This window comes from Sparus aurata, chromosome 23, assembly GCF_900880675.1.
Source record: "Sparus aurata chromosome 23, fSpaAur1.1, whole genome shotgun sequence".
Taxonomy (NCBI): domain Eukaryota; kingdom Metazoa; phylum Chordata; class Actinopteri; order Spariformes; family Sparidae; genus Sparus; species Sparus aurata.
This window is the reverse complement of record NC_044209.1, coordinates 28759380-28772027: the sequence shown is the minus strand read 5'-3', so window position 1 is coordinate 28772027 and position 12648 is coordinate 28759380. Positions and strand designations below refer to the sequence as shown.

At 42.8% G+C, this 12648-nt stretch overlaps 1 protein-coding gene across 3 annotated transcripts; it reads left to right on the top strand.

Annotated features, from left to right (window-relative positions):
- The first annotated feature begins 418 nt into the window (after positions 1-418).
- Positions 419-10641, top strand: srrm2 (serine/arginine repetitive matrix 2). Of its 3 annotated transcripts, none has more exons than XM_030407674.1 (15): positions 419-652; positions 1728-1979; positions 2687-2782; positions 3370-3555; positions 3827-3910; positions 3996-4061; positions 4153-4182; positions 4468-4590; positions 5445-5583; positions 5746-7802; positions 8201-8893; positions 9042-9116; positions 9660-9767; positions 9915-9919; positions 9980-10641. In XM_030407674.1, exons 2-15 carry the CDS (start codon positions 1732-1734, stop codon positions 10267-10269), a joined length of 4200 nt encoding a protein of 1399 aa, XP_030263534.1. In that variant the 5' UTR covers positions 419-652; positions 1728-1731; the 3' UTR covers positions 10270-10641. The 3 variants fall into 3 exon arrangements, with proteins under 3 accessions (XP_030263534.1, XP_030263533.1, XP_030263532.1); XM_030407673.1 differs by having other exon boundaries at positions 9915-10226; positions 10257-10641; XM_030407672.1 differs by having other exon boundaries at positions 9915-10641.
- The last annotated feature ends 2007 nt before the right edge of the window (positions 10642-12648 follow it).

Sequence of the window (12648 nt, the reverse complement as noted above, 5' to 3'; positions counted from 1 at the left end):
TTTAAGAATTTCAGATATACATTACAGGTCTGTATAAAGAAAAGTTCAACATCAGCAACAGCAACAAACAAAACAAAATGAAAGACAATTTTGAATTTAGAGGTCTGCTAAAGGAAAGGAGTTAATTTGAAATGGTAATAGTATTTGAATAGTATCTGCCAATTTCTGTTTTTTCAGTCCAACGTTTTGTCAATAGAAGTCAAATATGATTTGAAATCTGTATCTTTAAACATATAACAGGAGGTCAATATTTCAAGCCTCTTGAATAAACTAATATTCTGCTGAAATAATAATTAAATTACCTATGAACATTTCATCTGGGGAGATCTGGACTTCTGGAGCATGATTTATGGATACATTTTTTAAATTCTGATCCATTCTTAACTAATTGTACAACTTCGCCCCCAACACGTGAACGCAGCGCCGCTCAGACGTCCTGTGCGCCTGACGTCATTGGGGTTTCATCTCGTTCCTGCTTTAGTTGGAGATCACACCAGTTAGCTGATAGCTAACTAGCCACGGAACTTGATTTTTCACATTTGTAAAGACACATTTATTGTGAGGTCTGTTTCGGTTGCTGAATCTACAGGACACTATCTATCGCCAGATTCCCTCCGACATCGTTTTCTCTCCGCTCCCGGAGAAAACAGTGGTACGTTACAAATACGTTAGCTAAATGTAGCTAGCTAGCTTAGTTTGGAATTGTTCGCTACGCACAAGTGTGGTTGGGGGGCCTTTAGAAATGAAGCGTTATAGCATTGAATCCGTCATGTTGCGTATTAAACTAAATAATAGAGCTGTGAGTTAAACCACGGTCCGCTTTATCCAGTCTTAGATAATGTAAGTTAGTATTTAACGTTAGTCATCAGAAATGTACAGCTTTAGATTCAGACGTAGCAACAGGCCCATTCTGTTACACGTGCTAATGCGCGACAAAACATATAATATCTTGTATTAACTTACAGAATGTGAACCAGGATGTTTATTTAGACCTGGATTAACTCGGTGTTTCATATGACTTTCAGCATATACGGTACTTTTTATGATACGCGGGCCAAACACCTCACACAAACTGGCAACATAATGCCGCTTGAATTAAAGGTGTTTCTGTCGATGTGTCAGTGATTTAAAGACTCTGCATTGACATTATCGTTTATATAATGTTGACAATTAACTTCATACAGCTTACAATACATTCAGGTCAACGGTCGTTGTTATTTATGTCAGCCATTTTAGAATACCAAGTCCATCGATATAGTAAAATGGCAAAGTGATAAACTTCAGAGGCTCGGGCTGATGGCTTTGAAAAATGTTTTAGTTAAAATACGAAATATACATTTAATTTCCAGAATTAGTTTTAGTCTTGATCCGCTTATTTCTCTGTATATTGGAGATCTGACTATGTGATGATTTGTGTTAAATGTAAGAACCTGGAGATAATTATGGCTTCATGCAGGAAGGATGATCACCAAATGCTGTTCTCAGCTGAATCCTCCCACTACCAGCCTGTTCATAGGCACTTACACTACCACCCTCATCCACTGCAGACAGACAAGGAGGGATATACTTCAAATAAAATTACATCTTCCTTACAGGAAATAGATGCTGATTAATGCTCTTGAAAGTCATTATCTCTTATTCCTAGGTTTTGTATTAAATACTGAAAAGCGATGTTTCGTCAGTCTACCCATATACTGCATCTTTCACTGGTGTTCTTCTTTTTGCAGAGCCATGTACAATGGGATCGGCCTGACCACTCCGCGGGGCAGCGGCACCAATGGCTATGTGCAACGCAACCTGTCGAGCCTGCGGGTCAAAAGGCCACGCGATGAGCGCGGTGGTGACCGGGATGAGAAGGACCGGGAGAGGCTGGAGAGTCAGCTCAACAGGCAGCCCAACGCTGACATCCTGGAGCACCAACGGAAGAGGCAGCTGGAGGTCAAGTGTGCGGAGCTGCAGGATATGATGGAGGAGCAAGGGTAAGACAAATGCTGTACTAACAGACTACACAGGGTTCTGCTGATACAAAGGAGTTGTAATCACTTCAGATAAATAAACCATTGCTGCTGCCTAGAAGTCCAGCACAGTTATTAAAGTCCAGGCTCTAAATGGCTGTATAGTGTCTTTAACCCTGACATACAGCTATTGATATTTTCATTATTGATTACTTTGTTGGTTCTCAAAATGTATTTGGTCTCTTAAGTGTACATACAAATCGTCTACTACAATTACCAGAGCTGAAAGATTTCAGATTGCTTATTTTGTGACGAACCTAAATAATGGATATATGCCAGGCTGCATGTCCTCTGATTGTGAAGGCTCTGACTTTGACTGAATTCTTTTCATTATCATTATTAAAGCTCTAATGTCAAGTATTTTGATGTTTTTAATATTACTATTTCATGATTCATCAGTTCAGCTTGATAAGCGTCGTGTAATTCTCATACAATTACAGAATTTGTTTTGACCTTTCCGAGTTATGTGATGACGTGTTTCTTGTCATTGTAATTTAACGATCATCACGGGGAAATCAGCTTCTTTAATGATTTACTAGAACAGGTCTACTGTATAACTGGAACATGCAGAGGACAGAAGCTTTTTACTGGAAGATGCAAATAAGAACAGTTGCCAGATTGTTGCTTTTAATTTGTACAGAATTTAAAACTCTTCTTTGTTTGGTGGTCAGGTATTCAGCTGAGGAAATCGAGGAGAAGGTGAACAGTTTCCGTATGATGCTGCAGGAGAAGCAGGAGCCGGCTCCCACCAGCAACGAAAGACCAACGTAAGCACAACAAGAATCCACATGACTTGAATTCGAAGGGGGGAAAAAAAAGACATTTGTGTTGGAATACAAGATAGTTATGGCTACAACTTGGAAAGTGTTTCAAAATGGAGTTGGAGTCAGTTCAAAACAGATATCTGGAGAACAAGATGTCACTCAACAAGATTTGTAGTCCCGGATGTCTCTGCAGCTCCACAGTTCCTCATTATCAGGCTGTTTTTCACTTTTTACTCAGGGCACAAAAATTGCAGCTTCTTTAATTTAGATATTGCACGTGGCCACATTGCGATTTCAATTACCTTTTGAATAATTGTGCAGCCTGAGAAGATGCTAAAGTCGTTTGCTTATATAAATTAAAAATAATTATAAATGTTACTATTTCATTGCTCCCTAATAGAATATTGTCCCAGCCTGTTTGAATATGTGCTTGAAAAGTACATTTAGAAAACATGAAATGTGATTGTCGACGTCTGCTGGAACTGCAACACTGACAATATCAAATGTTGTGCTGTGCCACATTTAGAACCTCATCAGTTCATATTGCACAGGGTCAGTAAAACAACGCTGTGTGGTTTGTTCTCTCTCAGGGCGACAGAGACTCATGCTCTGGCTGCAGCCAACCAGCAGAAGAACGACCGTCTTCGTGCTGCTTTTGGCATTTCCAGCGACTATGTGGACGGATCATCCTTCCAAGCTGACCGCAAGGAGAAAGAGAAGGAGAAGAGAGAGCAGGAGCGCATGGAGAAGGAGAGGCTGCAGCAGCAGAAATATACGTGAGTATGATGAGCACAAAACTCACCCACAGTGCTGAAGGGAGTATCACATTAATGGATCTTATTAATTTCAGACAAAGTAGAAAAATGTTAAAGACTCTGTAACACTTGACGTGTTCTTAGTCAAGTCAGTTGGCAGCAGTGTAAAGCTTAAAGTCATAGTTAATGAGCTAAAACCAACATTTTGTAGGTATTTTCTACAGTGAATTGTCACTCATCGCTCAGCATTTTTTCTGCCCTGACTCGAGGTCTGTTGCCTTTGTTCTCTCAGGTTGGTGGAAGATTCAGACAATTCAGATGCTCCGCCCAAGAAGCGCAGTCGAAAGAAGAAGAAGAAAAACAAGAACAGAGACAGGTGAGAAAATGAGCATGAGAGCAGAAAAAGGTGCTGACATCTAAGAACAGTCAGTCAGACAGTTTTTTGTTTGTTCTGTCGGCAGCTCTGAGAGTCCCTCCCCGTCTCCTCGACGAGAGAAGAAGAAATCAAAAAAGAAGAAAAAGAAACGGTATTCTTTTACGTTGTTCTTACTTAAATCCTTTCTACTCATCATTTTTTCCTTTTAATATTGGTTATTCACTGCAAATGTTCTGTTTCAGTGATGCATCAGAAGACGAGGAAGAAGACAGGTGGGTGTTTTTGAATATCTGTCCTGTCTCATAAGCAGTTAGCAGAGCATTGTTGCGTGGTTCTTGTCTGGGCAGGTTCATACTTTAAATCCACAGAAAGTGTTTTTGGAAAGAGTCTGAGATTGTTTGTTTTCTTTTGGTCTGACGCCTGTAGCTCCAACTTTTTTCTTGAATATTAGTATCTATTCAGGACAACCAAACTTGCTTTTGTTACACAGTGACACAACAAATGGTGAGAATAATTAGTCGTGATGTGTAATTTTTCTTCTCTACTCATTTTCCCAGTCAAAGTTCCTCAGATGAGAAGCAGAAAGTGTCAAAGAAGAAAAAAAATAAGAGTGAAAGTTCGAGTCCTCCTAAAGCAAAAGCAGTGCAGGCCAGGAGTGTGTCCTCCAGCTCTGCTCACAGGTACGACACTGTAATAACATGATAATGACATAATAAAAAGTCTGACTGTTTCTAATGAGCTTGGTAGAGGTGAACAGATCTGTCTGTTCTATTGGATTAGTCCAGATTTGGCCTTAAGTACTTCTACGTAGGTGCAGAAAAATCTGTTTAATGAAATAATCTGTGTTCATTGACTGTGATATCTCACCCCGACAGAGCTGTATGAAACGTCTAGCAGTTTCCTCAAACCAACCGAAGATTGTTGTGATTAATAATAAATGTATGAATAAAGTTGTTGTATGAGTAAGTTAGAAATATGATGAAATACTACGAAAGTGGAACAGATTGCATTTTTTATTTGCAGATTTGAGCAGAAATGTAAACAGTGGCTGCATCCAGGGTTCCTTTCTAAATTATTTGTCTGTTTCCATTACGAGTATTTTTTGGTTTCCAAAAACATGCTTTTCTAAATTGATTGAAATAAATTGATCAAGATAAGTTGATCATACAATCGTAATGTTTTTCAGGGCATCTGGAGCCGGCTAACATATTTTGTCTTGATGTCAATCTACTGAAAAGTTTGGAAATCTGAGCCGTGTTGTACGGAAGATGTGTAGGAAGTCCTTGCATCAATCTGTGGACTCCCTTAAGGCATCAGTATGGGGTACATTTTAGAATTGATAACTGGATAACAAGCTATGATAAGAAAAAAAATTGTATTAGTACTTAATAGGCCAGCACCCAGACTATTGTTAGCAGCGCCTACCAAACTCTAGTTGTGAAAGCCGCCTCGCCTTCGCGTCGGGACATTTGCATCAGCTGTGAAGTACTATTTTTTACATTTTCACTGTATGTTTTTTGTATGGTATCAACAGCCCGTCTCCGGCTCCACTGAGATCACGTCAACAGGACCAAAGTGCAAGAAAAGCTGAGGAAGGTAGAAAGGGGAGGTCACCAGACAGAAGGAGACGAGACCACAAGGAGCACAGCCCGCATCTACAGGGAGGCGAAGGGGTAAGGCTGAGGCAATCAGTGGGACTGTTGACACTTTGAAACGTTAATTTTGATAGGTTTCTTTATCTCACAATAAACTAAATTCAACTGATTTGTTTTATCACTTATAAATGTGTTGATTCTGTGTATAATGACACGACAAATGTTTCCTCTGTCATCTAGAAGAGGCCCAATCTCGAGAGAGAAAAAGAACGACCAAGTGAGACAGAGAAGACCTCCACCAAGAGGAGACATGACTCTTCATCTCCTTCACCTCCACCACAGATGGAGAAAGGCAGGGAGAGGGAGAAAGGGAGAAGATCAAGGAGCAAACCAAAGGAAAGTGAGAAAGGGAGGCGATCCAGAAGCAGAGAGATGGAGAGGAGGAGGCGTTCCAGGAGCATAGAAAACGAGAGGGAGAAAGGGAGGCGTTCAAGAAGCAAAGAAAAGGAGAAAGAGAGAGTGAGGCGGTCCAGGAGCAAAGAGGTAGAGAAAGGGAGGCGTTCAAGGAGCAGAGACATTGAGAGAGGGAGACGTTCAAGGAGCAGAGACATTGAGAGAGGGAGGCGTTCAAGGAGCAGAGACATTGAGAGGGAGAGGGGGAGGCGCTCCAGAAGCAGAGAGATGGAGAAAGTGAAGCGATCGAGGAGCAGAGAAATTGAGAGAGGGAGGCGTTCAAGGAGCAGAGATGTGGAGAAAAGGAGGCGTTCAAGGAGCAGAGACATGGAGAAAGGGAGGCGGTCAAGAAGCAGAGAAAAGAGGGACAAAGGAAAGGAGAGTGTTCCTCAGAGGACCAGACATGACTCCTCCTCATCTCCTTCTCCTCCACCTAAACAGGAGACTAGGAGGGAAAGGAGCAGAGACATTGAACGGGAAAAAGACGGGAATAAACAGGACAAAAACAAGAGACACTCCTTGTCCCCCTCACCTCCTCATGAGAAGGAGAGGGGCAGGAGGGAAAGGAGTGGAGAGAGGGAGCGCAGGACTGAGAGAGACTCAAGGGTGCAGAATGACAACAGGAGAGACACTGGGAGGAGACAGGAGAGAGACGTTTCTCCTTTCCAACATAAAAATGACAGGAGGAGGGATTCCCTGTCACCTGCCTCTCGCTCACCTGTTGCTAATGGGCGTCAGAGACAAAGAGAGGAGGAGAGGAGAGGAGAAAAAGAGAGGGACAGCACTAAGGAGAGGGAGAGGCATCTGAACAGGGAGCCAGATAGAGAGCGAGGTCAGGACGGAGGCAGAAGGAGAGACGAGGCTCTCCGAACGTCTGCAGAAAGTAGGCGAGATGAATCTCGACCTGCGGAGAGAGACAGGAGACCAGAGATGAAGGAGAGCCAGGAGAAGAGGAGCAGCCCTCCAAGAAAGGAGAAACGTGATGACAAAGCAAAACAGGCTGAGAAAAACAAGGAGAGCAGCAGCAGCAGCAGTAGCAGTGGCAGCAGCAGCAGCGGTAGCAGCAGCGACAGTGACAGTGATAGCTCCTCATCTTCATCGTCCTCTTCCTCTTCCTCGTCATCCTCGTCCTCTGAAGATGAGGGCAAGGCGATAACAGCCAGGCCAGTAGGAAGGGAAAAAGGTAGTCCCCCGAAAAGTACACAAGCTGCCATCGGAGCTGCAGTCCGAAAATATTTAGCCAATGGTAGAAAGGAAAGCCCTGCTTCTGCTCCTGAGGGCGACGGAGCCAGACGAGTCCAGAAGGAGAGAGAGGGAGGAGGAGACAGACGTGAGAGGGAGAAACCTCCCCACAGAGCTCCTCCAGAGAGTTACCCATCCCGGACAAAAGGTATGGAGCGGTACAGCCCCACACAGGTGGACAGTCCCTCTCCGCCTCCTTCCCCGTCCAACAGAGCTAACACCAGCAGAGGCACCAACAGGTACTCTCCCTTTGAGGCCGAGACAGAGAAAACCAGGGGGGAGGCGAGAGTCAGGGAGAGGGAGAGGGAGAGGGATAGGGATAGGGGTGCAGCCAGGAGGCCTGCAAGGTCACACTCTCCAGCCCAGAAAACCTCCAATGCCTCCCCAGCCCGTCGCACTCCACCAAGGCAGTATCAGGAGTCCCCGGGTCGATTCAGGAGAGCTTCTCCTCCTCCAGCCTGGTCAGAGCGGGAGAGAGAGAGGGAGAGGCAGAAGAACAGAGAGAGGGAGAGAGAGAGGGAGAGAGAGAGGGACCGAGAACGTGAGCGTGTTGCCAGGAGGAGCAGGTCCAGAAGCCCGAGGAGGCGAAGCCCCCCCAGCAGGTAAAATGAGAACGGGCATTTGCTGATTTACCCGTTGTTCTGTTTATCCATCCAGATTGTTTTGGTGTGAGTTGCCGACGTTTGGAGCTATCAGAAAACATTCTCCAGAAATCATAATTTTATTTCTCAAGGTGATCTACAGAACACCCGCCACATGCATCACCACTGATGTTACAGCTGAGCCAAGCAGGAGGACATTAATGTTATTATCTCAACAAATAGTCACAAACATGAGATGCTTTATGTAATTTGTTTCCTCCATTTCTTGATCAGGGTATTTCACAACAAGATATTCAATTTGTTACAAAGTTCAGTTTCTCAGATCTGTCCAGCATAAGATAAAGAGTTTATTTTTGTCAGAAGATTAACATTTTTTTCTTTCATGTTTTCCTCTCCAGGTCCCGTCGCTCTCCTTCTCCTCAGCGGCGAAGAAGGAGCAGTCGCTCCCTGTCCAGAGAGAGAGCGAGAGAAAGAGAACAAGAGAGGATCAGGCAGAGGGAGGTAGAACAAGAGAGACAAAGGGAAAAGGAGCGTTTGCCACCAAAAGTTGTTCCCCAACCCCGCAGGTCCTCTTCCTCTTCTTCATCTTCCTCTAGCTCCTCCTCTTCCTCTTCGTCCTCACCTTCACCGCCACCAGAGAGGAAAGACACAAAGACGGCACCAGAGAGAGACAGAACAGAGCAAGGAGATGAGAAGAGAGAGGACAGAGAGCAGAAAAGTCGTTCCTCTTCCTCACAGGCCGCCTCCAGAGACTCGTCACACGCTCCAACCTCAGGTAGACGAGGCTCCCAGTCAGAGTCCAGGCGCTCTGATGTCACCTCCAGGAGGTCTCCCACTGGCAGCCAATCAGAAACCAAACGGCCATCACGAGATCCAAGCAGGAAGCAATCACCAGTGAAAGCCCCTCAACCGTCAGATCAAACAGTCAGACGCGAGAGCGCCGTCAACGGGAAGGAGGCAAATGCCAACAAGAAAGTCAGCAGGAGCAGCAGCTCCAGCTCCTCTTCCTCGTCGTCATCCTCCTCCTCTTCCTCTTCTTCATCCTCCTCTTCAGACAGTTCAGACTCTGAAGTTGAGCAAGTAGAAAAGGGGTAAGCAGGAGAAAGTTGAGATGCATTCGATACAGGAAACACATTTTTATGATTAGATGATGATTAAACAATAAAAATGTATTTTGACTAATCATAAACTATTGAATAGTTTATCAATAATTACACTTGTTACTCTTCTTTTTAACAGGAAGACAGAAAAAGCTCAGAGCTCTCCCTCCTCATCCTCCTCATCAGAGAATGAAAAGGAATCAAAGAAAAAGAGGTGAGAAAAAAACTGAAGTTTATTTGTTGTTAATTAAGAGCAGCTTTACCTGAAAGTACATTTTAAATCAAGCTAAAAAATGGCTGGATGGAAGCAAACTGTGGAGTCAAGATGCTTAAGAAATAATATGTTTTACATTTTGAACTGCACGTCTGTTTTTACAAAACACTGCAGTATCACTGGGTCATCTTCTATTGATTGGCTATGAATCAGCAGCTCTGAGGGAGCGTCGATGTCAGCAGCTTTTACCTTTCATGCTGCGTTTCAAAGATCCGTCTTATCAAGGATATTGTGAGTCTGAACTTTAAACAGTCAAAAACCAAACACAGTGAGTGCTGCTCAGGTGTGGAAGATGGTGTCGTCTGGTGATCTTAGTTGAGAGATCTTGTTCGTTCAGACTCGCTGAAAAAGTCTGAGGCACTCAAGAATGTGATACTGTGTTAAATCATGACATCAGTAGAGACATGCCATTAAGGCTTTCATCAGGGCATAGTTATTCACCAGTGTGGTAGATTTTAAGACTTGGTTGTGTTTTCCTCTCAGCCCTGCCAGGTCTGGTAGGGTGCCTGCTGATTCACTGAGAGATTCTCGCTCGCTCAGTTATTCTCCTCCAAGACACATGAGAGCAGCGCTGCCCTCGCCCAGTCGCAGGTCTGTAGCTCTGCCATGTTTTAACTGGAAACCTCAGATATTAAAGTGATGGAGTGTCGATCAGTAATTTGACGATGATGCTGAGAGGGTGATGCCACTGCACCGAGTCGCACACTGATTTATTTTCTTCTTTGTCCGTCCTGGTAGGAGTGGCAGCAGGCAGTCACCGAGCCGCTCGGCAAGCAGCAGGCAGTCACCGAGCCGCTCGGCAGGCAGCAGGCAGTCACCGAGCCGCTCAGCAGGCAGCAGGCAGTCACCCAGTCGCTCGGCAAGCAGCAGGCAGTCACCCAGCCGCTCGGCAAGCAGCAGGCAGTCACCGAGCCGCTCAGCAGGCAGCAGGCAGTCACCCAGTCGCTCGGCAAGCAGCAGGCAGTCACCGAGCCGCTCGGCAAGCAGCAGGCAGTCACCGAGCCGCTCGGCAAGCAGCAGGCAGTCACCGAGCCGCTCGGCAAGCAGCAGGCAGTCACCGAGCCGCTCAGCAAGCAGCAGACGAAGGAAATGAGCTGACAACTTGAGACGCTTCACTTCTTCTTCTGTGTTTGTTTCTCTGGTTCTGAGCCACCACACACTTATCAACAATGTTTGTTTTATAAGCAGTGACGACCAGAGGCTGGCTTGTACATTTTTTTTATGAGCTGAATGAGAAACGTAGACATTCACACACACAAACACAGCAAAGTAAAACGTAACTCTAACAATGTCCCTCTGTACTTGTACTGTTGGTTGCGTTCTACCCTGTAGATATGAGCTGTCTGTATTTTGGTTATTTTCATGTAACGGATTCGATTTCCATTTAATGTGAGCAGAAACTGAAACGTGGATAATTTCTTTGTTGAAAATGGTTAATAATAATAAAATGCAATTGTACATTTTATTTGTGTTCAGTTTGTCCCTTTTGATTATTGAAAGATGTTAAACTTAAAGGATAAGATTTGTTGATGTTTAAGCCGGCTAAACCAGCAATGAATATATCCAACCAACAAGTATTGTGTTTATCCAAATCCTTGTACATGTTATTCCTCTCTGGAGGCTCACTGTTGAACTGGGCAACATGTTCTTTCATTAACAATGAACTATAGCTTAGTTTGACTCAACACACACAGTCCACCGTCCTGCTGTCACAAAAGCTCATCTGATCACTTAAAATGTTCCTGTTTGTCTTGAAACTACAGAGAAATATGTATTAGTATGCCATTACGTAAAACTGCATAATGTGTGTTGAAAGAATCAGTATCATGTTAGTTTTGATATCAGTGGGATATATTTAATAGCTGACATTAAATGTTGACCCAGGCAGATGAACAGTGACGCTCTCTGTAGAGGAAGTTTGTGTTTTTTAACTTTTATCTTGAGGCGACCAAAAAGGATCATGGTGAAAATCCTGTTTGAAGGAGTTTTGGCTCCAGTAAAGCCATGTGTTAATATTGTCTCTGCATTACATTTAAATGTATTCTAAAGCAATTAAATTCAACTGTAGGTTAAGTCAGCTTCACATTGAAACTGGTGTCGGAGAGAAAACTGCATTGGGAGTTAAAATGTGATAAGACTATGGACCAACATCACCGATCCAGATTCCATCGCAGGATTGATCAAATGTCAAATGTCCTGTAAGTGAGTTACATCAGTATTGACACCCGATAGTGATATCGGATCAGATTGTTCCCAACTCTTTATAATTATATAAAAATCTAAAAGACTGAGTTTGTTCTTCTTGCATCCGTGTTCGATCAAACATTAAAGAACTGTCATATGTCCAAGAAGGATTTTAGGTCCTGTGCTGCTTTAAATCCTTTAAAAAGTAGATGATCACAGTTTTATTTGGGATTCATTCTAATGTAGCCCCTCTAATGTATTTCTGACATTTTTACAACTCGTCCGAGCCGTGTGTGTGATGGTGAAACACTTCTGTGGACGGAAAGATGACTCAGTGCTGACCGGTGACCGGACGCTGGTTTGGCTGCTGTTGCAATGTTGAAACTGGGATGGCGACATCAGTGTGAGGTGTGTCTTCATTGACAGTTTCATTGCAGCTCTTTTTGAATTATCCTGGTCTCATAATGATGACAGTAGTTTTTAAATTCAAGACTGAGATGAGACATAATTCTCAAGCTCAACAGGAACTAAGCAAATGCTGCACATTTAGAATTGGACAAGTAAATGTCTTAAAGTATCTGATAGTGACAGCACAAGTATCAAAAGTATTTTTTTGTCAAGAAATGTACTCAAGTATCAAAGTTACAAGTAAAAGTAAATTATACTTATGTTTACATATTTGTATACCAGGGGTCAACTGATTATTGACTTGACTTGTGTGTTTTAAATTAATTAAAAAGTGCATTACTGGTACTTTGGCACTGATACAGCCTGTAATCTACAATGTAACTAGTAACTAAAGTTATCTAATACATGTTGTAGAGTAAAATGCCAATTGTTGGATCCAAAATGTGGTTGAGTGGAAGAATAAAGTAGCAGAAAATGGAAAGTACTCAGATACTAAAAATTGTACTAATTTACAGTGCTTGAGTAAATGTCCTCAATTACATTCAATCACTGCATGTAATCCACATGATGGCACAGAGAATCAAATATATGATCTTAAATAAATAACAAATAATGATTCATAAAAGAAATACAAATTAAAAAAAGGAAATATAATTGAGGGAGAAACAAAACATAAAATAAACATTATTCCTCTTGCTGTATAGTTCTGTTTTTTTAAACCTGATTTAGTAACTGTGTGTAATATGGTATTATTAAATAAAATGTGGTATCATTAAATAAAATCAATAGAATTCAGTGTCGTGTTTATCACGCTCAAAATATAAAAAGGCACATTTACAGTCAATTTTGACTTTTTTTTCATGATTGATTTCACAAAATA